Source organism: Nicotiana sylvestris, chromosome 7 (assembly GCF_000393655.2).
Source record: "Nicotiana sylvestris chromosome 7, ASM39365v2, whole genome shotgun sequence".
Lineage (NCBI taxonomy): Eukaryota > Viridiplantae > Streptophyta > Magnoliopsida > Solanales > Solanaceae > Nicotiana > Nicotiana sylvestris.
The window spans coordinates 168,327,929-168,352,506 of NC_091063.1; the positions used below are offsets into that span (position 1 = coordinate 168,327,929).

A 24,578-nucleotide genomic window follows, 5' to 3' on the forward strand; every position below is an offset into this window, starting at 1 on the left:
ATTTGTAAATTGAATTCTTATTGGAAAAATTATAATTATTCTCAAATATTTAAAAATTAGAATGAGCAAATATTCAAATTTTGAATTAAGAAAAAATAAGTTATTTCTTTTAGTGTTGAGAACAAATAATTAAGTTTTTGAATTAATTAATTAGTAAACGAATCCGATTCAATTATTTTACAAATTTATCATATAAATTATTTTTTTTTGTTAAATTGTCAAAACACTTAAATTACATAAATTTTATTTTTGTAAGAAGAATATTAACAGTGAAAGAAATCATAAAATATAGAAAAATAATTATAGTAAAAAAAAAGATTCAAATCGGTGAAAAAATAAATTTTAAGCAATAAGGTAAAATTGTAGAAGGCAACTAGATTATAAATGAGTTATCATTTGTTTCTTTCTTGCATTCAGTCTAACAAATGAAAACGTCTTGCTACAATTTTTATACTAAGTTTTTTCTTGTAAAATATTAGTTCAATATTACTCATTCTTTAAGCTTTACATTGTCACTATCAAATTCTTAAGAGGTATAATGCCAATTTTTTTCTTTCGCAAAGTTTTAAGAGACCAAGAGATTTAATTTTTAATTTATGTTATTTGATAAATATTTAAAGAATTGTAAATATCAACAATTTTCATAAGTTTGGACATAAGTCCAAACAAAATAACAATAAGGCATCTAAATAAAATTAATTCATTTATTAAGCTAACTAAATAGGAATAATATTTATTATTTTAAAAAAAATCTTAAATTATATTTATAACTCAAACAAATTATCCAATAACATGTATGTAATTTTTAAAATTTGTGTATTTATTAATATAGGTACACGCGCAAAGCGCGTACCCTAAAACTAGTATAAATAAAGGCAGATAAATATATTAATGTAGTGTCACGAGCTTCATCCATCTATTTAATTTCTCTTTTCATGTCTTTTTTCCCTTCTTTTTTTTTTTTTGTACTTTATTATTTCAAGCCTAAGGATGGTTGGAAAAATATATGAAGAAGAATACAAAAGATGAAGGCTTGAAACACGCTAAAAATGTTTTCTCAAATGCGACATTTGCTCCTTCTCCTTTGTAAGCTGCTGGAGATTTAATGCAAATGAATGTGTCAAAAGACTTTTTAATTTCTACGCCAAAGCAAATACGGTCAGACCTCTCTATAACATTATCCTTATATAATAGTCATTCTCTATAAAAGTCGAATTATTTTCTGAACCGAATATTATATTGTGTTACTATAATATATGTCCTCTATAACAACACTTCACTATAGCAGTCAAAAAATTTCGGAACAAACGAGGCTGTTATAGAGAGGTTTGACTGTAATGAAGAAATTCGTTTCAGGGAAGTAAGAAAAGGTTTTGGTTTTCAAGTGCAGAATTTAGAGAAGAAAGAAAGGTTTTGGAAGACAAGATAAAGACTAGGGGAAAAAAATCTTGCAAAATAAACTTCAATTTAAAGGGTGTTTGAATAAGCTTATAAATTGGTTAATATTTGGCTTATCGACGTGTTTGATAAACACCAAATATGTTTATAAACAAAAATTATTATAAGCCAAAATTATCTAGAAGGCATAAGTTGGTCGCCCCAGCTTATAACTTTTTTCAATTGATAAACACTTTTGATTTGACCAAGTTTTTTACTTATTTTATCCCTAATTTTCTTTTGTCATTCTGAAATACTCTTCCCCAATCAAAACTCATAAATCCCCCTCTATTCCATTTCCGTCATTTGTCCTTTTCATGCATAAATTCTTTTGAAGTAATAACTTTTGTAAACAAATTTTATGGGCATGCTAGTCATTTCAGCATAAAAATTGCCTATTAGTAATTTCTTTTTACCGCCCTTCCAGGGTAGCGGTAAGACTGCGTACATCCTACCCTCCCCAGACCCCACCTGTGGAATTACACTGGGTTGTTGTTGTTGTAGTAATATCTTTTTACCAAACACACCAACTATTTATTATTATTTTTAACACTTTCATCAAAAACACCTAACTGTTTATTTATGTAATTAATTCCCGGAGCACAAGGCATCCCGCGTTCACACGGGATCCGGGAAAGGACCGCACCCCAAGTGGTGTAATGTAGACAACTTACCTTAATGCAAGCATCAGTGGCTTCTTCCACGTCTCGAACCATGACCTATAAGTCACATGCAAACAACTTTACCGTTGCTCTCAGGCTCATCTTCCCTTTTTAGTTAGGTCAAAATCATAAAATCACAACCAGAAGGGTGTAAACTGAATAAATGGCACAATCAGGAAAATGAAACAGTTGTGAACAGATAGACTTCAAATTAAATTGCTCAAGATAAGCATCATATCGAAATCATTTTGAACTGTATGTAGACAAGAAAATGATTCTAGAGTTTGCTATAATTGCTTCTCATCTGTACATTGGTTTAATGACTTTATAAATTGCTTTTAATGTGAAGAAATGGTCCAGAGAAAGAAATGGACCTCAAAAATCTGCGGTCTCCTTTGCATGCTTGTTTCTGGAGCAGTTCAAATTTGGTCCGCGCACAAACCTTTTCACTCTCACATTTACCTAGCGTCCCCATCTTGTAATAACCATACCAAAACGAAGATATATTTCGCTCAACAATAAGACTGTTACCTGTGCAAATGAATCGAAGAGCAAGTCGTTGAACACCATCTTAGACAAAGATGATGTAGTCTAATAAGTATCAGAATTTGACTGAGTAACTTCTGAAACTTCTCATGTCCTTGTTGATAGCAATTTTCCCCATTCCGACCTCCATTGCCTCCGTTTCTTCATTCTGTTTCTTGGTTTGGACAATCTCCATAGCTTTAGATTGTGTATCGGGCAAGGAAGGTTCTAACAAGTGTGGACCAGTGTTGATCCACGGATGAAGAAGGCACTGAGCTGCAGTAGGCCGTTTCTCTGGGACAAAATCAAGTATCGGGACCAGGAAATCAGCCATGTCCTTTGCGTCTTGCTCACTGAATTCATACTTCTCTATCAGAACCTTTTTCAAGGGCCAAAAGCGCAACCGTCTGATGTGCCTCAAATCACCATGTCTATTGAACAACTCACGTGAATAACAACCACCCAAGGCAATCTGAAAAGAAAATAGCATATTTTTTTAAACTACAAAAGGGAAAAAACATCATTCAAAGAAGTTTAAAGTGATTATACGAATGTTCTTACTTTCCGTGGCATCATTCCTAGAAGCTCCATCATTAGTGCTAAGTGGTCCTGCAAAGGGAAGAAGTGTAGGTTTGCCGTGATCATCATTACCAAAAAATTAAGTATTAAATCACCATAAAGATTGCCTAGCAAATATTACTGTAAGAACAATAGCAACTAAGAATTCATTATCAAGACATTGTGGCTAGAGATTCATCATGAAAACGCATATGTGATCCAGTTGATTCTGAAGTTGCGGTCATCCAAATGGATGGTCAAATCCCAAAATTCTTTACATCTCAAGACAGAGAGTGCCAGGTCCATCCAGGATCTAGAAATGGGGGAAAAAACAACTCCAAGTTGCATGATAGCATGGTATACAGATTCAATAAAGTTATTTATCAGGATCACTTAAAAAATAAAATATCCGAGCGCAAAATTGACAAGATGGAAAAATGACTTTCAAAGAAAAAAATTGGCCAGATATCCTTTGATATTTCTAAAGGTAAATGCATAGGCTTCTACAAGATGCAGAAGCGATGTTCTGATGACTTTCCAAATTGTACTTGTTGCATCATTTGCACTGGAAAACCTGATTTTTCCTCCCAAAGACAGAATAGAAAAGGCAACTATACTCTCTAAATTACAATAGTTACATTACCAAAGTCTGTTATCGAAATATGCTGGTTCATCTCCATGTTTCTTAAGTTCCAATATCACTTAATTCCAACCATCATCAGTTGGTGGCTGCCACCAGTCTAATAGCCCTTTGCTCATCGACCAAAGAGGTCACATGAAATTGCCCAAGATATGTAATTTTCTCTCAAGCGTGACCGCACCTTGAATCCAGTGTGTTAGTTGAAATTAACAGGGTTCACTTAGCAGAAAACAAACAAAAGGAATGATTACCAAGAGTGGAAGAACTAACATGGTGATCCACGTTTTATGAAAAATAGAACAAAAACGTCTAAGAAAAAAAATATGTTACATGGTACGGAAGAAAAGCAAAACAGTATCTTGGATATGATGCTCAGGACAGCATGTACTTTTCATCCTCTAGATTTTACATCTCAATGAAGTAACCAGAATAGCGAAAACCTTAATTTCAGTATATCTTCCTTTTTTTTTGGTCAATGTGTTGACATAAACAGTTTATCACCTAAGGGCAAATAATTGACTGCTGACCAAAACTAAAGCACCAGATGAGCTGATAAAAGAAGATGGTCAGAATATCAACAAGAGACGTGTGATTTGAACTTGATGCTCGATCTGTAGGGAAAGAGCGGCGGAAAGGAGTGCTTCACAATTTCACTCACGGAATTTGGAGAGACCAACAATGGAATAAACTGTCCCTAGGTTAACCCTGTACTTTGTAAGATACGGTGTAATAGGCTACAAGTGGTATTTTAATGCATGTGATGACAAGGGGCAGATTTAGGGGGCGGAAGGGGGTTCACCCCCCTTCGCCGAAACATTACACTGTATATATAAGACAAAATCTGTTTTTACCTTTATATTATGTTTTGAATCTCCTTGATACAGCCCAAACGCATAGCTTAGTGGTCAATGGGGTTCAAAACCTTTGTAAGGTCATTGGTTCAATTCCCACTAGCTACAATTTTTTTAACTTTTTTTCTTTTTTGAACCCCTTAGCGGAAATCCTGCCTCCGCCACTGGGGATGACCAGAAGATTATACTCTTCCGTCGACTGAACTATCCCTCCGACTCTTTCCCCTACTTTCTTCAGCAATCAAGAGAAAGAACCATTGATGATCCCCGTTCTAATACTAATAGCCTTACCAATTACCATTAGAATCCTTAAAGCATATTATTTTTCCTATAACTTCTAGCTGTGAAACTGCAGAAGGCTGAGATGACTTGTTGTGTACAAGTTTGAACTTTTTTCGACAATAATGAAGCTATCACAAATAACTTAGAGAAATCCTTATATAAAAAAAATTACTTAGAGAAATGGGTCATCAGCTACGAATCATTTCTAGTATGATGTACTCGGCTGGTTTCTTTGCATGGCCACATGCACTGGTTAGGCAGATGCACCGGTGTACGGCCAGCTGCACTAGTGCATCACCACTCTGCTTACCCTAACCAAACCAAGTCCTTCCACTCTGTTTCACTTATTTACTGCTCAGGTTATCTTTCAACCTTTTCGGTAATGTAATATCACAATCTCATACATTTCTATATTACATGAACAGCGGCAGAGACTTTTGTAATGCTCTGTCTAGTTAATGTAACATCATAGGAAAATTCCACATTAGCAAAACAACCGAGAGATGTTGGGTATATAAGGAAGCAAGCCTTAGACCCTAGTGATAGCGTCTCAAAGCCGTGTTGGTCTAGGCTCAAAACGGACCATATCACTAGTGAGCTAGGTTGTTACATATGGTATCAAAGCCACTCCATGTGCAACTTTGGGCCATGTTAGGGCAAACCTCGACTATCTCACAAAAAGCTATCATAGATGTTTACCAATATGATTGGCTATCAATCATACACACTTGTGGACCCAAAAAAGGAACCTTTAGTAGATCAAGTCCACTATAAAGGACTGGTTGGTTAGTTGAATAATCTTACCACCACAGCACTCTGACATTTCCCTTTCTGTTAATATGATCAGTCAATTGTTGCAGAAACCTAATGTCATTGAGATACAATTTATAAAGTATAAGATTACTGTCAGTCAGGGACTCACATGCGCAAACCAAAGTGTTGGGTATATTGATGCAGACTAGGCTACAACTTCATCTTATAGTAGTCAATGTCAAGATACGTGGACCAGTTAGAGAAAATTTGAGCAATTGAAAAACAAAGAAGCATATTGTAATTGCCAGGTCAAGTGCAAAAAACTGAACATACAGCTATGGCTTTGGCAACATGTAAGCTCATGTGATGAAGCAATTGCTTGAAGAACTGAAGATCATAAAGGTAAAATAAATGAGTATATGCTTCCAATACAGTATTCTAGAAGAGGACGACATGTTGGATTGATTTGTCGCTATATTTGTGAGAAATACAACACTAACTTGTACAACATTTATTACCTTAAATGATCAACTAGCCAACACATTTGCCAGAGTACTTTGAGGTTGCCAATCAAGTATATGCATGATAATCTTGGAGTATATGACTTATCAACTCCAACTTGAATTGTCAGAATTTATCCAAGTTTAATGTAGATGTAACTCTCTGCGGTCAAAGAACCGATATACAGGTGGTAAGCTCGAAGCAAATGATCTATTTGCTCCTACTTAAGGAGCGTTAGAATGTATTTAAGTACCCTGTATATACCTTGTTAATCATTGATCATTGCATAGAAAGTTTTTAATAATCATGCCATAATTAAGAATTCCAATAACCATGAAACTTCCCTTATTTCATGGTAACCTAATCCCTGATCATAAAGAACCCTATTGTTTATTGTTCATCACTAATCCAAAAAGATTTATTCTCTTCATTTCCCTTTTAGTACAATAAGAGTTTATCTCTTCCTTTGTAAGTGTTTCTCACAACTCACATTGTACAAATTGTTCCCTTTTCAACTTTTTATTTTTCCCTACACTCTTATACAAGAATAAGTGTCTATTTGAGTTATATTGTTATACCATGTGGGATGTGAAGGCCTTCAAAAGGGGTTTATAAAGATATTGAGCTTCTACATCCATTGTCTTAAAGTTTTGGGTTAAATACTCATATTCTTTCAATTTGTGTTAGAGCAACCATTGGCAAGGTTTTATTCAAATTCGTAATTCAGCATTAAAGTTCACGCGTGTGAACCGAGAAACTATGTTACACGTGTTGGAGGGTGTTGATTAAATTCGTGACATGGATTACGTAAGGATTTTTAATATGGGTTTATAAAGGTATTAAGCTACTTCACTAAGTGCCTTAAAAGTTTTTGGGTTTGATACTCAAGTTCTTCCACAGCTTTATTACTTTTCCCCCTCTAATCATATTTTGGGGTTCTAACGAGTATTTGCATATTATCCAAGGTTTTCCAGAAAAGGATTTTGAATTTCCATCTACAACTAATTGTTTTTACTTAAACATAAAGTTCTAATTAGAATAATTATTGCATACTCTTATTAATTCAAAATCTATACATTATTCATTTTTTATGAACAGTTCTATTAGATTTAAATTAGGTTTCTACGAGTTTCATAAGAATAAATTAGCACATTAAGACTTGTATAAGTCAATGCTTCTATTTAAAAATGAAATCAAAGTTAATGGAATTTGAAAGTCTTCAGAAAGAGTAGACACTTGTCATAATTTTCGACTATAGTATATAACCTTATATGTGAGATAATATAAATTAACTGAAAAAAATCACATCAAACTATATGAGTCATCTTGTTGAAGTCCAATCATCTCACATCATCAAGTTGAATTAAGCAGATAACTATTTGTGCCCCCAAGTATGCCGTGGGGTAGTAGAATTGCTTAGAAATCTCCCAGATATTCTATGTAACCACGCCTGACGACGAAATCAGATGAGCTACAAGCTAGAAGCTACAAAAGAATCTCCAGACCAGTCATAATCCTTTAGGTGGTGCTTTACAGGGGTCTATGGCCCTCATACTAATCCTGAGAGAGAGCAGCTTTGGGATGAGATTGCAGGAATTAGGGGATTATGGAGCAATCAATGGGTTCTGGGAGGGGATTACAATGTTTGTAGTTCGAGAGTGAAAGGTTAAATTGCATAAGAAGATCCAGGGCTATGAAGACTTTCTCAGATGTCATACAAGAACTGCAAATAATTGATCTCCCATTGCAGGGTGCCTATTACACTTGGTCAAGGGGAGTTAACTGTATACAAGCCTCTAGAATTGACAGATTCCTTATCTCCCCTGAATGGTGTGATTCATTCAAAGCTGTGAAGCAGCTGGCCCTCCCTAAAGTCATCTCTGATCATAGACCTATTCTTTTGGAGTCCGGTGATTGGAAGACTAGCCCGTCGTATTTCAAATTTGAGAATATGTGGTTTCAAGCTGAAGGCTTTCTGGATAAATTGAAGAGTTGGTGGCAGAGCTATTCAGTCAATGGTAGTCCAGACTTTATCCTTGCACAAAAATTAAAGTGCCTGAAGAAGGATATTACAAGCTGGAACAAGGAAGTTTTTGGTAAAGTGAAAACTAGGAAGAGCAAAGCATTAGATGAATTGATGGTCCTAGAACAAGCAACTGAGAACCGACTGCCATCAACATTAGAATCAACTCAAATGCAAATCCTGAGAGCAGAGCTGCAGAATTTGGCTAAGGCAGAAGAGACATCCTGGAGACAAAAATCTAGGTGCTTATGGCTCAAAGAGGGTGACAAGAATACTAAGTATTTTCAGAAGGTGGCAAATTCTCAGAGAAGATACAACAATATTGACAAACTTCAAGTGGGCAATGAAATCATAGAAGACAAAGAGCAAATAAGAAAGGAGATCTTGGACTTCTATGAAAATATTTATACTGAACAAGAACCTTGGAGACCAAGTGCAAACTTTGAAGGGCTAGCTTGTATCACGGAGGTGGAAAAAATGAGTCTTGAAAGAATTTTTGAAGAAGAGGAAGTGTCAACTGTAATCAAGCCATGTTCACCAGACAAGGCACCTGACCCTAATGGTTTTACAATGGCTTTCTTTCAAAAATCCGAGGAATTTATCAAGTATGACGTGATGGGGGCCCTTAATCATTTCCACCAACATGGCAATATAGTCAGGTCCAGCAATGCATCCTTTATAACTCTGGTGCCAAAGAAGAAAGGAGCAATTAACCTCAAAGATTATAGGCCAATTAGCCTAGTTGGAAGTGTATATAAGATTGCAGCCAAAGTTCTAGCAGAAAGGCTCAAAGGTGTAATGGGTAATTAGTTTCCAATCATCAAAATGCATTTATAAAGGATAGACAGATTACAGATGCTGCTCTAATTGCCAATGAAGTTTTGGACTGGAGAATGAAAAGTAAAGAGCCAGGTATCTTGTGCAAGCTAGACATTGAAAAAGCTTTTGATCAACTCAACTGGTCCTACCTCTTCTCCATTCTAAGACAGATGGGTTTTGGTGAAAGATGGATCAAATGGATCAGGTTTAGCATCACCATAGTGAAGTATTCAATTTTGGTGAATAGAAGCCCAGTTGGGTTTTTTTCACCACAGAAAGGGCTCAGACAAGGGGACCCCCTCTCCCCCTTCCTCTTTATCTTGGCCATGGAGGGTCTAAGTAATATGCTGGACAAGGCCAAGCAGTTGAATTGGCCGGATGGTTTTAATGTTGGTACAAGGAACACTGTTAATATTACACACTTATTGTATGCCGATGACACTCTTATATTTTGTGGAGCAGATAGATACCTGAACCTAACCTTGCTCATCTTTGAAGCATTGTCAGGGCTTCATATCAACATGCTAAAAAGTGTGATATACCCTGTCAATGAGGTCTCAGGCATAGAAGAACTGGCAGGAATTCTTGGTTGTTCGACTGGCTCATTCCCAACCACATACCTTGGATTACCCCTGGGTTCCACATTCAGATCAACATCTATTTGGGATGGGGTGATTGAGAAGTTTGAGAAAAGGTTGGCATCATGGAAGATGCAATATTTGTCAATTGGTGGAAGATTAACATTGATTAACAGTGTACTAGACAGCATTCCAACTTACTACATGACACTATTTCCTATTCCCAACAAGGTTCTGAAACAACTGGATAGGATCAGGAGAAACTTCCTACGGGAGGGTAACAACAAGGATCACAAGTTTCATCTGATTAAATGGGTTAATGTTGTGCTACCAAAGCACTTGGGAGGACTGGGCATAAAGGATTTGGCTCTACACAACAAATGCTTACTCATAGAATGGTTATGGAGATACACACAAGAGAACCAAACTCTCTGGAAGGAAGTAATCAAGGCAAAACGTGAGGTACAAAATCAATGGTGCTCCAAGCTGTCTAGATCCCCACATGGTGCTGGCCTATGGAAAAGTATATGCAAACTTAAAGATGAATTCTTCCAGAATACCCAACTGGTGGCAGGCAATGGTATGCATATCAGGTTTTGGAAGGATAAGTGGCTGAATAATACCAATCTGATGGAGGAATTCCCAAGCCTCTTTCTATTAGCATGTGAGCCAAACTCCTCTGTCTCTCAGAATTGGGCAAACAACACTTGGGACATGCTCTTCAGAAGGAACCTACAAGACTGGGAAATTGAAGAAGTGACAGACCTGCTTTACAGACTAGAAAGCCACATGATGAATGCCCAGGCAGCAGATAAGTTAAAGTGGAGCAGTGCTGATGGTAAATACACAGTGAAAGCAGGCTATGCAAACTCATATGCTCTTAATGACATGATTGATGACTGGCCATGGAAGTTGATATGGAAGACTAATCTCCCAACAAAGATCAAATGTTTCAGCTGGACAGCCCTCTATGAAGCATGCCTCGCACAAGACAATCTTAAGAAAAGAGGCTTCCAGATGGTCAATAGATGTTACATGTGCCAACAGAAACTTGAATCTAACAACTATCTATTTTTACACTGCACAGTGGCTGCTGACTTATGGAATATGTTTTTGTGTATTTTTGGTATTAACTGGGTAATGCCGAATAACACTAAAGAGGCCTTTGAGTGCTGGTGTAACTGGAGAGTTGGTAAGGCCATCAGGCCAATCTGGAAGATGATTCCTGCGAATATTTTTTGGTGTATATGGTCAGAAAGGAACAACAGATGTTTTGAAGGTTTATCAACTCCAAATCATTCCCTCAAGGCTAGATGTCTTTTGTATCTTTATAGTTGGCATTACCTTTCCCCCTTAGATTCTCCTGACAACTTTTTGAACTTCGTTAGCTCCTTGGTACTAGAATAGTCTTTTTGTAATTGAGCTAACAGTGTCTTTTTTGCTTCCATAACTTTTGTATTATTATGCATCTTCGTGATGCCAGCAATGACATCTATTATTACTTCATCAAAAAAAAGTTATATTGACAAAGTAAAGAATGCAAAATACTATGTTAAGTATCTTCAGCCAGGCCAATATAATTCTATAGTTAGTACAGGAAGAACGTGCCGTAGACTTAGCGAGTCCTATGTTCGTCCAAACCGCCACTTAATGCGCTTACGACGTCTTAAAGAGAAATGGTCCATATCAAAGTCAACACAAAGTTCTCTCTCAAAATACGGAAATACAGTCAGAAGAAGAACATAATATACACCAGAAAATAAGTAGTAAGTGGAGGAAAGAATGCATCTTTACCTCATCTCTGTCAAAGTTGTCACCACTGTGAGGATCAAATAACACGTCACCAGTTGCAAGCTCAAAACAAATGCAAGCAAAGGACCAAAGATCTGCTGAGGTTGAATATTTAGATCCGAGGATGACTTCAGGACACCTGTACTGTCTAGTTTGAATATCATTTGTAAACTGTTTGTATGTCCAACAAGCACTCCCAAAGTCAACCACTTTGCACTTCAGGTCAACACCCTCTAACAGCTTCCTCCTCGTTGAACGGCTTCCTCTCTTAGGACCCTCGCATTCTTTCCCACTGGCTGTTGCAGCATCAGCATTTGACAATCTATTAACATTTATAGAAGAATCAAGCTGATCATCCACATAACATTGAGCTGCTTGTTTGGCCTTTCTTCTAATCTTCTTACTATGGTTCTTCGTCAAATTTCCATTTGACGTTACATAACCATTAAGAGCCCCCGACTCCAGCGTGATCTTATCCTTGTGATTAGGAAGTATAAGAGGTTTTCCAGATTTTCTGGGATCCTTAGACGGGTCAATTGTGGAACAGAGCAGTACATTCTCTGGTTTCAAATCAGTGTGTATGATAGATAGCTGTCGATGCAAATAATCCAATCCGACTAAAACATGATAACAGAGCTCTTTAACCATATGAATAGGCAGCCCGTGATAATCAGTATACTTAAGAAGTGTCAAGAGATTGTCGCCCAAATACTCAAAAACCATACACACATGTTGCCCATTTGGACCTGAGTGCTTAAAATGATCCAATAACTTCACAACACATTTTTTATCATCCAGATCACATTCCGCAATCTGCTTTAGAATAGTGATCTCATCCATTGCTGCCTCCGTGTAATGCTGCGCACTCTTTTGTACTTTCAATGCTACAAATTGCTGCATAATTAACAACAATATTACACACCAAATTCTTACTTCCCATGAGAGTAACAAATTAAAATTGCTACAAACTCAGAATTGCAAACCTAAATTCCAATTCATGAGGAATTACTGGGGTTTAAGCTGCCATCCATGCTTATGCAGTTATGCACAATTAGTTAAACTAGGCCAAATATTATATGCCAAACCACTTATACAACAACAATCACTATTATTACTACACCTCAATTCCAAGCTAGTTGGGGTTGGCTGTGTAATCATACAGCGGACTCTCCAAAATATTGTCGCACCCGTGTCGGATCCTCTAAAACGCACAATTTTTGGAGGATTCGACAGAGTCAGAGAAACATAGATGAATACTCAATTTCAAATGCTTTGCTTGGGTCATATTTAAATACTCCATAATTAAGGATTATCTAACACCATGGGTGCTCTATTAAAAGCAATAGACTGCTAAAAATTGATAAGCAACCTAAAGATTTAACCTTTCTTTCCATCATATACCACACATTAACATCAAAATTACGACATGCACCTCTAGCTGCAGTTGGCTATATGAATCCTCAAGATTTACTTTGCCCATTTGGATAGGATGCTAAGCTCACAAAGAGCCATAAACACCAAAACAAAGCTAGACAATCCAAAAGATAGAGTTAAGAGCCAAAGATAAAGAGGAAAATGAAATCATTGATCACCTACAATCCTAAAACTAACAGATTATGACAATTCCAAGAAAAGGAGTTGCTCTAAACTAGGCTAAAGATGAACTATTTAAGTTATATACACTGACAGCCCGTAAATTCTAACATGTTTTTGAATGTCCATTACCATTTTTCTCGATTACTAATTACTCACTCCATCCCAGTTTACATAACACTCTTTCCTTTTTAATCAGCCCCCAAAAAATGACACATTTCTATATTTAGTACTAACAATTAACTTTATAATGCTTATTTTACCGTAATGAGATGATCTATGGCGAGGTCTACCAGAAACAGCCTCTCTACCCTCATAAGGTAGGGGTAAGGTCTGCGTACACACTACTATCCCCAGACTTCACTGGAGTTATTGTTGTTGAGATGATCTATGGTGACACAAATATCTATAGTTTAATTTAGACTACAAGTTTCAAATGGCTTCCTTTTTTTCTTAAACTCGATGCTTAGTCAAACTATTTTATCAAACAATTTACTTGTAATTACCTAATAAGTTAGTATATGATTATCTAAATACTATAGTAAGCACATAGAACTTAAACTCAAGATAAATAGAAAAGCAAAGGGTGATGAGAAAACGTACGGACATGAGAGAATCCCAAGCCAACCAAACAGTAGAGAAGTGACCCCAACCAAGTTTCCTTTGAACAACATACCGACCTCCTTTGAAACTATCCCCTATTCGAACGGCATGGTAACCTCCCCTCCTGTAATCATCAGTCCCTTCATCTTCCGAAGTACAATCATCACTACTCTCCTCCACTTCCTCCTCCTCCGCCACCGCCGCGTTCAGCTGCTGATCTTGATTACTCCCCTCCATTTTCCAATCAAACACAGTAATCAATCAACTCTCTAGCTAAAAGGGATTAGTAGTTGGCTCTTGAATTGTGTGAAATGGGTATTTCCCAAAACTTTTATCTGCTCTTGGTTTGTGAGCTAACTTTGTGTGCATATAAAAAAAACTGATTATTTTCTATTTAAAATCTTGGGATTTTCTCAATTGCATGTGGATATGTACAGGAAAATGGGCTATTTGTGATTGTGAGTGAAGGGTGTAGGAATCTATGGGGAAAGGAAAGAGAGGTATAGAGATGAGGACAGAGGAAGCAGGTAAAACTGTCTCAGCTCTTCACTCATTTGAACTCTTCTAATTCCAAACGTTTGCTTATGGACTTACTCCACACTAAACTATTGACGGTTTATTATTTTATTTTATATAAATTACAATAAAAATATTGTTTATTGCTTCCACTTCACTATCCTTAAGCAGAGGATCTATGGAAATTAACTATTCTATTTTTTACAAAATAGGAGTTAAGTCTGGATTACCCTCCTCAAATTAAACTGGATTTTTGTTATTATTGTTGCAGTAAATAGTTGTATAATGTAAAATCGGTTCATATTAAATGCTAGAGTGACACGTGGAATAGAAATAGATGGAAAGCGAGAAAGGCCGAAGTCAAGACTGAGGGCAACAGTCTCGGTTGGCACAGGGAAGCCGCCGAAGGGAATGTTGCTCATGAAGTCACATGAAAAGTAGTCACCCGATAGCATTCAGTGAAGAATATTCATAGTTTGTCGTTACACATTCTTCAATGGCCCTCATAATTATCATTTAAGAGGGGCTTGATCCTAGGACCTTGTTCCCTAAGTGCTATTATAAATAAGGATTTCAACAACCATTGTAAGGACACGAATTTTCTGACAAACTTATGTTATATAATGTTTAAAGCTCAACAACACTTGATTACTTTATTTTCTTGCTTCTTAATATCGTTATTACTGCCTTCGGAAGCTCTGCTCCTGGAACCAAGTTTTTACTATCTTATTTTGATTTCAACGATAAGTCTTACATTCTTATTTAATTTATTTATTATTTTGGGATCAAAGCGATTCGCTTGTCTATAAACCATGTATAAATTTAACTATATTATTTTACGGGTAAATAGTTTGGCGCTCATCGTGGGCTTAGACAGTTGCGTAATTGAGTTTGATCCTTTCATTTGTTACTAACATGTTTGATTCTTTGTTCTTAGCAAAAAATCATAAAAATGACAAATAATGATGTCAATGTCGCACACAACTTTGAGGCCCACGAAAATCAGCCTCAGCATGAAGACTCGATCAGTGATACCCGCAACAAGTGGGATGAGGCCACGCCAGTCCATGACGGGAAATATCCACATCATGTTCGAGAGGCAACTCCTGATGATGATGAAGACGAGTACGTCGCTAAAACAGTAAGAATCCGAAGTGAGCAACAAAAGGCTATTATACAGGATCATGCCATGTCGGAGTTGAGGCAAGTGTTGTCAAGTGCTTCCAACAATGCGAATGGATGAGTTCCAGTTCCTCTCGGTGCTCCCGCAAACCAAACAACGCAGAGGGTTGACAACAACCCCCAAGGGGCGAAGTTGGTTTCGATATGGCCGGGGGGAACGGTAGTGGATCCGGTAATAACAATGAGAGTGATCCCTCTAAAACCAAACTCATGCGATTTATGATGGAAATAAACGCCCGAATGGATCAAATTTCGAGTGCACTGCCGGTATTGAAAGGGCTGGATTCAAAGAAATACACTAGCTGTCGTTCAAACCAAGCGCGACACCAAAGTTGATTCCGAAGTAGTTCAAGATGCCAGACGTGCCGAAATATGATGGGACTTCGGATCCTCAAGAGCACATCATCACCTACACAATGGCGGTGAAGGGGAACGACTTAGATCTGCACGAGATTGAGTCAGTATTATTGAAGAAATTCGGGGAGACCCTCACGAAAGTGGCCCTGACATAGTAGTCACTTTTACCCTAGAACTCAATAGATTTCTTCGAGATGCTTGCAGATTCTTTTATCAAGGCCCATGCCAAGGCCAAGAAGGTACATGCCCGAAAGACCGATATATTCAAGATTGCACAAGGAGAGTACGAATTGGTGCAAGAGTTCATGACCAAATTCTAGAAAGAAAGGATGTTATTACCGGTCGTACTCGATGAATGGGCAGCTAAAGCATTTATTAAAAGGCTGAATCCAAGAAGTTCTGACGCTTCCCGAAAATTGAAAGAAAGTCTGCTCGACTTTCAGGCAACAACATGAGCGGATGTTTACAACCAGTACGAGTCAAAGATAAGAATTAAGGATGACGAGCTCGGTTTCCCCACATCAACCAAGGGTCGGGACCGGGTGAAGAATAAGGAGAAATCTAAGGATGATTTCGACACAAATTGACGGTCTTCTAGACGTCGATTTTTGCCCTATGAAATGGCTGAAGAATGCGACAGAGGTTTTCGGTCGACGGGTAGGTTCACTATCGATAGGAGAGCTGATCGCTACCGGAATAGCAGATCATTGCATGACAAAGAGGTATCGGGCTCCCGAGACTCCGCCTACCCCAGGTTATCCAGATATAACTTCAACGCTAGCATGGTGGAATTAGTGTCGGCTATAAGGAACATTAAGAAAGCACGATTCTCGAAGCCAATGAGATCTGATCCCAGTCAGAGGGATCCTAATTTATGGTGCGAGTATTATGGACCAACGGCCACCAAAATGGGGATTGTCGGCATCTGCGCGAGGAGGTGGTGACATTGCTGAAAAACGAACATCTCAGAGAATTCTTAGGCGACCGGGACAAGAACAACTACGGTCACAACCAGGACAATGCGGAACCCTCGAAAGCGGGAGAAGATCCCCCTCATCTAACGATCAATATAATTTTCGGGGGGGGGGGTACGATATTAATGGTGTAACTTTCTCGGCAGTGAAAAAGACGAAGGTATCAGTGACCTATAGCAAGAGACTCCGAGAAGTCGCGGAGGATGACATCACCTTCACAGAGGAGGACGCAGATGGACTCTTACTTACACACAACGATGCCCTGGTAATATCTCTTAATGTGTTAGATTTAAGATTAAAGGCGTTTTGGTGGACCCAGGGAGTTCAGCCAACATTATCCAATGAAGAGTGCTACAACAAACCAAACTAACCGGAAGCATAATTCTGGTCACAAAGCTCCTAGCTGGGTTTAATTTAGCAAGAGTAACAACCCGAGGGTAAATCTTGTTGCTCATGAATGTTGAATGAGTAATGAAGACAACATTTTTCGAAGTTGTAGATGGCGATATAGGTTACAATGTCATTCTTTGGAGACCAAGGCCGCACGAGATGAAGGCAGTCCCGTCAACATACCATCAACTCTTGAAATTCCCAACACCGGGGGAAATTAAACAGATAAGGGGTAACCAACCGGTATCAAGGGAGATGAACACAATCTTAGTTTCCAGTAGCAAAAGGAAGGATCATGCAGCATAGCAATTACAGGAATAGGTACCTACTCCCGAGCAAAACGAAGTCAACAGGGGGGAGGAGTCGTCAGAATCCTTGTACCAAGATATTTTCAGGTACCAGAAGAGATGGACTCAACCAAATCCACGGCAGAAGAACACGAGCAAGTCGTATTGTTTGAGAAATTCTTGTAGAGGAAATTCCACTTGGGGACAGGACTAAACCCCGAGCTCATATCAGGATTTATTGAATTTATTAAATTTAACGTTGACTATTTTGCGTGGTCGCATGCGGATATGACAGGTATCCCCCCAGAAGTGGTAATGCACAAACTAAGCATGGATTCTAACATCCCTCTGCTTAGGAAGAAAAAATGCCATATTGTCGAGGTCAGAAACAAATTCGTCAAAGGAGAGGTAACTCGTTTGCTTAATATTGGTTCAATTCGAGAGGTAAAGTTTCCTGACTGGCTTGCTAACGCAGTGGTAGTTCCACAGAAGAAGAATTAATTTTGCATGTGCGTGGACTACAAGGATATAAATAAGGCATGCCCAAAAGACTTGTTCTCATTGCCAAACATTGATTAAATGATTGATGCGACGGGCGGGCACGAGTTGATGAGTTTCCTTGATGCTTACTTCGGATACAACTAAATAAAGATGAACCCAGAGGATCAAGAAAAAACCTCGTTCATAATAAACTTCGGTACATATTGCTATAATGTGATGCCTTTCGGGATTAAGAACGCCAGAGCCACTATCAGAGGCTTGTAAACAAAATGTTTGAGAAACAAATAAGAAAAAACATGGAAGTCTACATAGATAATATGCTGGTTAAGTCTTTGAACAAAGGTGATCATCTTAAACACCTGCAAGAAACCTCTGACATCCTAAGAAAGCATAACATGAAGCTTAACTCCGAAAAGTGCACATTCAGAGTCAGTTCCGGTAAGTTCTTGGGATTCCTAGTGTCCCAAAGGGGGATCAAAGTCAATCCCGATAAAATTAAATCCATCGAGGACATCCCTGATCAGATGTCACCAGAAAAGGGTCATATGAATTGAAAAATCAAGACGGAGTAAAGTTGTTGAGCAACTGGAATGTTTCGCACCTCAAAAGATACTATTTCTGATGAGCACCGCCTATACTAAAAGTATGTGTTGCACTCTTTTTCCCTTCGGCCAGCTTTTGTCCCAATTGGGTTTTTTTGGCAAAGTTTTTAATGAAGCATCAGCGGAAAGCATACTACAAATATCTTCAGCAAAAATAAGACCTTTAAGCAACAAGGCATTAAAGTGGAGAACTGCTATGAGATGGTTAGATAATCTTTTGCTCGGTAGCAAAGTTCTTACCGGGAAGTAAAGTTTGCTATCGGGCCAAAGGTTACCCGACCGTTCACCAGTGCAAGCCATCGGGGGATGGTTAGATAGTCTTTGGCTCTATAGCAAAGTTCCTAATGGGAAGTGAAGCTTTTTATCGAACCAAAGATTATCCAACCATTCACTAGTTGAATATTTGAAATAGCTAGACTTCGAGTCACTACAAGAAATTAGATTTTCTATAGCGACTATTAGTGGAGACCACTTCAGTTGCTACAATAGGTAAGATGTGATGACCCAAAAGGTCATCACTTGTTTTAAAACGAAACTTCCATATTCTGAAGCCTTGAAAACCTCATTTAGAGTCACCTCGATTTGTGTGCGCAGTCCGGGCGCGTAGCCGGAAAGCTTAAATATGATAATCTGTGAAAAATGATAAGTTTTGATTATAAAATGAGCTAATTTGACTTCGGTCAATGTTTTAGGTAAACGGACCCAGACTCGTGATTTGATGGTCCCGGAGGGTCCGTAGAAAAATATGGGACTTGGGCGTATGCCCGAAATCGGATTCCGAGGTCCCAAGCCCGAGAAATGAATTTTTAAAGGAAATTATTTTCTGAAATTTTTTAAGGAAATTTGAAATGAAGTTTGATTATAAAGAGATGGTATTGGGCCCGTATTTTGGTTCCGGTGCCCGGTATAGGTCTTATATATGGTTTAAGTCATTTCTGTAAAGTTTGGTTGAAAACGGACGTCGTTTGACGTGATTCGGACCTAAATTGTTAAATTTGATACTTGATGAAGTTTGAGAAAAAATTCTTGATTTTGAGATTTGATTCATTGTTATTGAGGTTATTTTAGCGATTTGATCGCACGGATAAGTTTGTATGGTATTTTTGAGTTAATACGTGTATTTGGTTAGGAGCCCCGAGGGCTCGAGTGTGTTTTGGATGTGCTTCGGTAAGTTTTGAACTTAGGAGAAAGTTGCAGATTCAGAGAAGTTGCAGGTCTCTGAAGCTAGGTCTCGCGGTCCGCGGTAGAAACTTCGTGGCCGCGGTGGGGACTTCGCGACCGCGGTGGGATTTTTGCGGTCCGCGGTGAGCAAGGCCAAGCCTCCGCGGCTACGCTCGATTTCTTGCGGTCCACGGTGGAGCTCCGCGGTCGCAGTCCTTTTTATGCGGTCCGCGGTGGAGCTCCGCAACCACAGTCCGTTTTATGCGGTCCGCAGTGTAGCTCCGCGGCCGCAGTCCTTTTTATGCGGTCCACGAAGAAGGTCTGAGAGTAGTATATTTAAACGGACTTTTCAGTTATTTTTCACTTTTCAAAACCCCCAAAACATAAGAGGCGATTTTTCAAATAACCTTTCTTCTCCAAATCAATTGTAAGTCATTTTTAACTAATTTTCTTTAATCATTAACATCTTTTAACATAATTTCAACTTCAAATCAATTATTTTCATGGGGGAAATTGGGTGTTCTGGGTAGAACCTAGGTTTTTCAAAAAAATGGGGATTTGGACCTCGATTTGAGGTCCGATTTCAAAACAAATTACATATTTGAGCTCGTGGGGGAATGGATAATCGGGTTTAGGTCCGAATTTCAGGTTTGGACCAAGCGGGTCCGGGGTCGATTTTTGACTTTTTGGAAAAATCTTTATAAAACCTATTTTCATGAATTAGAATTGATTCATTTAGCATTTATTGATATCGTTAAGCAAATTATGGCTAGATACAAGCGAGTTGGTGGTGGAAACAAGAGGTAAAGCGGTAGTTGAGGCTTGAATTGTGTTCGTTGCATCGAGGTAAGTGTTTGGTCTAACTTAGTTTTAGGGATTAGGAGTTATGTCTTATTTGCTATTTTCTTCTTGTCGAGTACGACGTATAGGCATGGTGACGAGTATCTATACGTTGGTGTCAAGCATGACCGTGAGTCTTATATTGTGATTTTCATGATTTCGTTGTATTATTCATGCCTTGGTGAAGATTTCTAATTGTTGTATAAAGTTTGTGGAAAGAATTGTGACCTATGAACATTGAGGAGCGTTGGCTCAAGTTGTATAGTGAAATTGTGAAAGTATAAGTAACAATTGAACTTTTAGAGCTTTGGCTCGAGTTGTGAAATGAGTTGTGAAAGAATAAGTGATAGTCGAACATCTAGAGCATCGGATCAAGTTGTGAAGTGAATTGTAAAGTAAAAATTGATAAAGAGTTATTAAATTGTTCCCTTGCCGGGATATTGCTGCTTTGTTAATTATCTCCCTTGCCGGGATGTTGAGATTATTGATGTTGTTCCCTTGCCGGGATTTAATTGTTTAATTGTGTTCCTTTGCCGGGATTTCTATTATTACTTTTTTTATTTCCTTACCCTATTGTTTGTGATTATTGTTTGGGTGAGGAAGAGAGTTAAAGCACGAAGGGTGATGCCGTGCATTGTTTGTTATTGTGAGGAAAGAGTGTAAAGCACGAAGGGTGATGCCGTGCCGCACGATGTACCATTCCGTGCCGATTTTATTGATTATATGGCGAGGAAAGAGAGTAAAAGCACGAAGGGTGATGTCGTGCACATTTTTATTATATGATTACATTGGTGAGGACGAGAGTAAAAAGCACGAAGGGTGATGCCGTGCATTTGTTGATTTCTGATTCTTTGTTGATATCCGAGTTATGTTATTTCTTTCATTACTTGTTGTTATTTGATTTACTTCGAAGTTATAGATTCCCTTACCCTATTTGCCTTGTGATTATTGTTTGGGTGAGGAAGAACGTAAAACACGAAGGGTGATGCCGTGTATTATTTTGGTGAGAGAGAGTTAAAGCACGAAGGGTAATGTCGTGCACTTGTTCTTGATTTCCTAATTTTTATTGATAACTGTGTTACGATTTTCTCTACACTAAATTGTTGATTTCCTGTTGATACTTGTTGTTTCCCCGCAGCATGTTTTCCCCCTCCCATACTGTGACACCATATTTTGGGGTATTTGAGGTTTTAAAAGTTATAATAGACGTAGCCTTAAGATATATAATGACTTCCGCTTATTTATTCAAAATTCCGCTTTTATCATATTATCGGCTTGTGTTTGTTAAAAGAGGCAAAAATGAACGTGTAGTAAGTAGTTAAGGTTTGGCTTGCCTAACTCCCATTAGTAGGCGCCATCACGACTCCCGATGGTGGGAAATCCGGATCGTGACATAAGATATTTGTCGCAACTTAAAAATGTCGCCACAAAAGGTGAAAGGTTTAGTGGCGACCATTATAGTCGCTACAGAAAGTAAGATTATGGTGCGCATTAGTAAGGTTGCCTCTAATGATATACTAAATTTTTATTTCTTTTGAGAACAAAAATTTAGCTGAAGAATCATTTGTAGCAACCATCAAAAGTTAACACAAAATGTCTAATGGGGCGATTGTGTCGCCACTAATGTTTTGCTTTAAATAAAATAATAAAGAAATAAATAACATAATTCTTTTTCTTAAAAGAAAGCTACATTTTCTTTATTTTTCTCATTTTGCCAAATCATATCTTCGTGCTTCTCCTAAACCCTAGAGTGTGAAGGCCTTTCAAAAACCCCTTATTCCAAATTCTTTTCCCCATTCTCCTAAAACATTTAGTGCTTGGCGTTAGTCCATTCAAATCCGCCCTTCTCTCTCAATATATATACATATCTTTAATCGGGGCTATTGCAGAAGATTCGAGTTGAGAGATGAAAGTAGAAAATGAAAGCAAACTATTTGTCTTTGGAGAGAAACTTAGGTATCTTTTGAGTGTCGAGAAGCGGCCTTGAGCGATTTTTCTCATTTCATCTGATATTCGTTACTTTGAGAAGGTTTTTTTTGTTTCTTTTTGCATCTCTTACTTTCTATTTTGCTTCTCAACGTGCTTCATTTGTTATGGTCGTGTCAAAATTTTACTTGGATTTTGAGTGCATTTTAAGAAACTTTTTTGAAACCTGGTTTTCTATAGCCGATATTTTTTGTAGATTACCTTCTCAAACCTGGTAATGCTGTATAATTAAACAGAGAAGTCGATTTCTTTGAATATTCTTTGAAAGTTATGCTCGTGATATGATGAAATTTTTAGTTTTGGTTTGGATGAGTATATTGAATTTGATATGAAATAGTGAATGATAGGAGAATACGACAACATGACTGCCACATCAATTGGTAACATTTGGGAACAAAGTTTTATCATTAGGACCGGGGACTGCGCTACCAAGCCCATAGAAATAAGTTGTACAAATTAGCCGCAAGTAATGGTAATTTCTTTTAGCACAACAAATACTTATGTACTTTTGAAAATGAAAGGAATGAAGTAAAATCCTTTTATTTTTATTTTGTTTCTTGTCCAAACGATCTTGTCCAAACGATGAATTAATTTTATCATTTGAAAGTGAAACAAGTACTTCAAATTTTAGTGCGAGAATGAGCATGAGACGTCCTCTTCAAGAGCACCGTAAACATAACAAGGACCTCTCTTATGAAACTCTCACAGTAAAGGGTCGATTTTGAAAGAACTTATACCCGGAATCCAAATTCCATCGGAGAAAAATACACCTGAACCTTGCATAACTCGACGCAAAAAAGTAAAATTTGCGCAATACTTAAACGAAAAACACTTCTATATAGCACAAACAAGCCAAGCAGCGCGAGTACAAAAGTATGGAAAAGAAAACCAAAGTGAAAAGAAAGCGAAAGGCTAAGCTACTGCATCCCCGAAATCCGGGGGAAGAGAAGTATTTGCACCCCATGAGAAGTAGGCAGATTTGTCGCTGGCTCAAGATCTTGGCCTTCACCCTCATCCCCTTCAGGTTCTTCTTCTCGAGAACTTTGAACCGGAACTAGAAGATTCAGTCGCATCAAGTTGGATCGGGAAACCCCTTCGGACAGTTGACTCCAACTCACGGGCCTAGGCAATTTCGGCATCAAAGACAATTACGCTCGCTTTGGACCTCAAACCATTTTGCCTTGGCCTCTTAAAATTATACCTTTAATATGGCGACCTCTTGGTTGCGGGTCACCACCTCTTGCTCGCTTTGTTGCAACTGAGCCTCTAACTCAACGGCCTCAACAGCCTGTGCTTCAAGTGCAAGTAGGCGGGCACAATTTGATCCTGCTCGGATGTAAGTTTTTCTTTATCAAGGATCAACCTCTGAAGGCCTACGAAAGCAACGAAGTTAGCCTGCAAAGCAAAAGTTTAAATTAAAAATCTTGTCATAACAAAGATACAAGGAACACCAAAGGGAAATATATCTTACTATTACTGTATTGTGCATGGCGTAATTTACCATACACTCCCCCGAGAGAGACTGTATTTTATTCTTATCCTTCTCTAAAGCCATGGGCTTCAGGTTATGGCAAGTTCCACTAGCCGGTACAACAGATGGCAATTGTTAGAGACCAAGAGGGAAATACTCCTCTGTTACACCCCATGTTTTCGTGCATGAAAGTACCTCATAAATAAATTGATGGAAGCTCGGAAAATAAGATGTTACATCCCCCATTTTCGTACGTTAAAGTTTCGTCGTAAGTTAATCAACGTAAGTTCGGGAATGAGATTATTTGAGATTATAAGTATTATGCTATCTCAAGTAAATGATAAGTAAATTCGTGAAACGAAGACAGTTGCTGGTGGAGAAGGCACGATTGGAGAGGAAGGAAATAAAGCTGATGGCATTGTAGGTTGAGAAATAGTTGTAACAAAAGAAATGATAGTTATTGTTTGCTCTCCAACCGAAGACAGAAAAGACCGTGTACCTAACATCATGGTACCTAGAGCAGCGATAGGGGACCGAAAGAGAGAGTTGGCATCTCTACCACTCTCTCCCCAGAGTGCCTGAACTTCGTTCTCGGTTGATGTAACTAGCTCAACAGATTGAACATCATATTGAGCTGATGAAGGTCGTCGTCTTCTATGTAGAGAAGCCCCTTGATCACTGGCTCCTTTATCACC

The 24,578-nt window shown here is 38.1% G+C and overlaps 1 protein-coding gene across 2 annotated transcripts; it reads right to left on the reverse strand.

Annotated features, from left to right (window-relative positions):
• Positions 1-2,304: 2,304 nt before the first annotated feature.
• Positions 2,305-14,194, reverse strand: LOC104249091 (uncharacterized). 2 transcript variants are annotated; one of them, XM_009805473.2, is made up of 4 exons: positions 13,617-14,194; positions 11,424-12,314; positions 3,186-3,233; positions 2,305-3,096 (listed from the first exon to the last, which is right to left on the reverse strand). In XM_009805473.2, the coding sequence occupies exons 1-4, from the start codon at positions 13,851-13,853 to the stop codon at positions 2,701-2,703; spliced, it is 1,572 nt and encodes a 523-aa protein (XP_009803775.1). In that variant the 5' UTR covers positions 13,854-14,194; the 3' UTR covers positions 2,305-2,700. The 2 variants fall into 2 exon arrangements, with proteins under 2 accessions (XP_009803775.1, XP_070006578.1); XM_070150477.1 differs by having other exon boundaries at positions 13,621-13,758.
• Positions 14,195-24,578: the final 10,384 nt, after the last annotated feature.

What these genes read in the sequence shown, in the direction of transcription:
- LOC104249091 (XM_009805473.2), bottom strand. Translation starts at nt 13,853, where the DNA reads ATGGAGGGGAGTAATCAAGATCAGCAGCTGAACGCGGCGGTGGCGGAG. An exon ending in ACAACTTTGACAGAGATGAG is followed by an intron (nt 3,234 to 11,423) that starts GTAAAGATGCAT and finishes TTCCCTTTGCAG; the next exon opens with GACCACTTAGCACTAATGAT. An exon ending in TAGGAATGATGCCACGGAAA is followed by an intron (nt 3,097 to 3,185) that starts GTAAGAACATTC and finishes TTTTCTTTTCAG; the next exon opens with ATTGCCTTGGGTGGTTGTTA.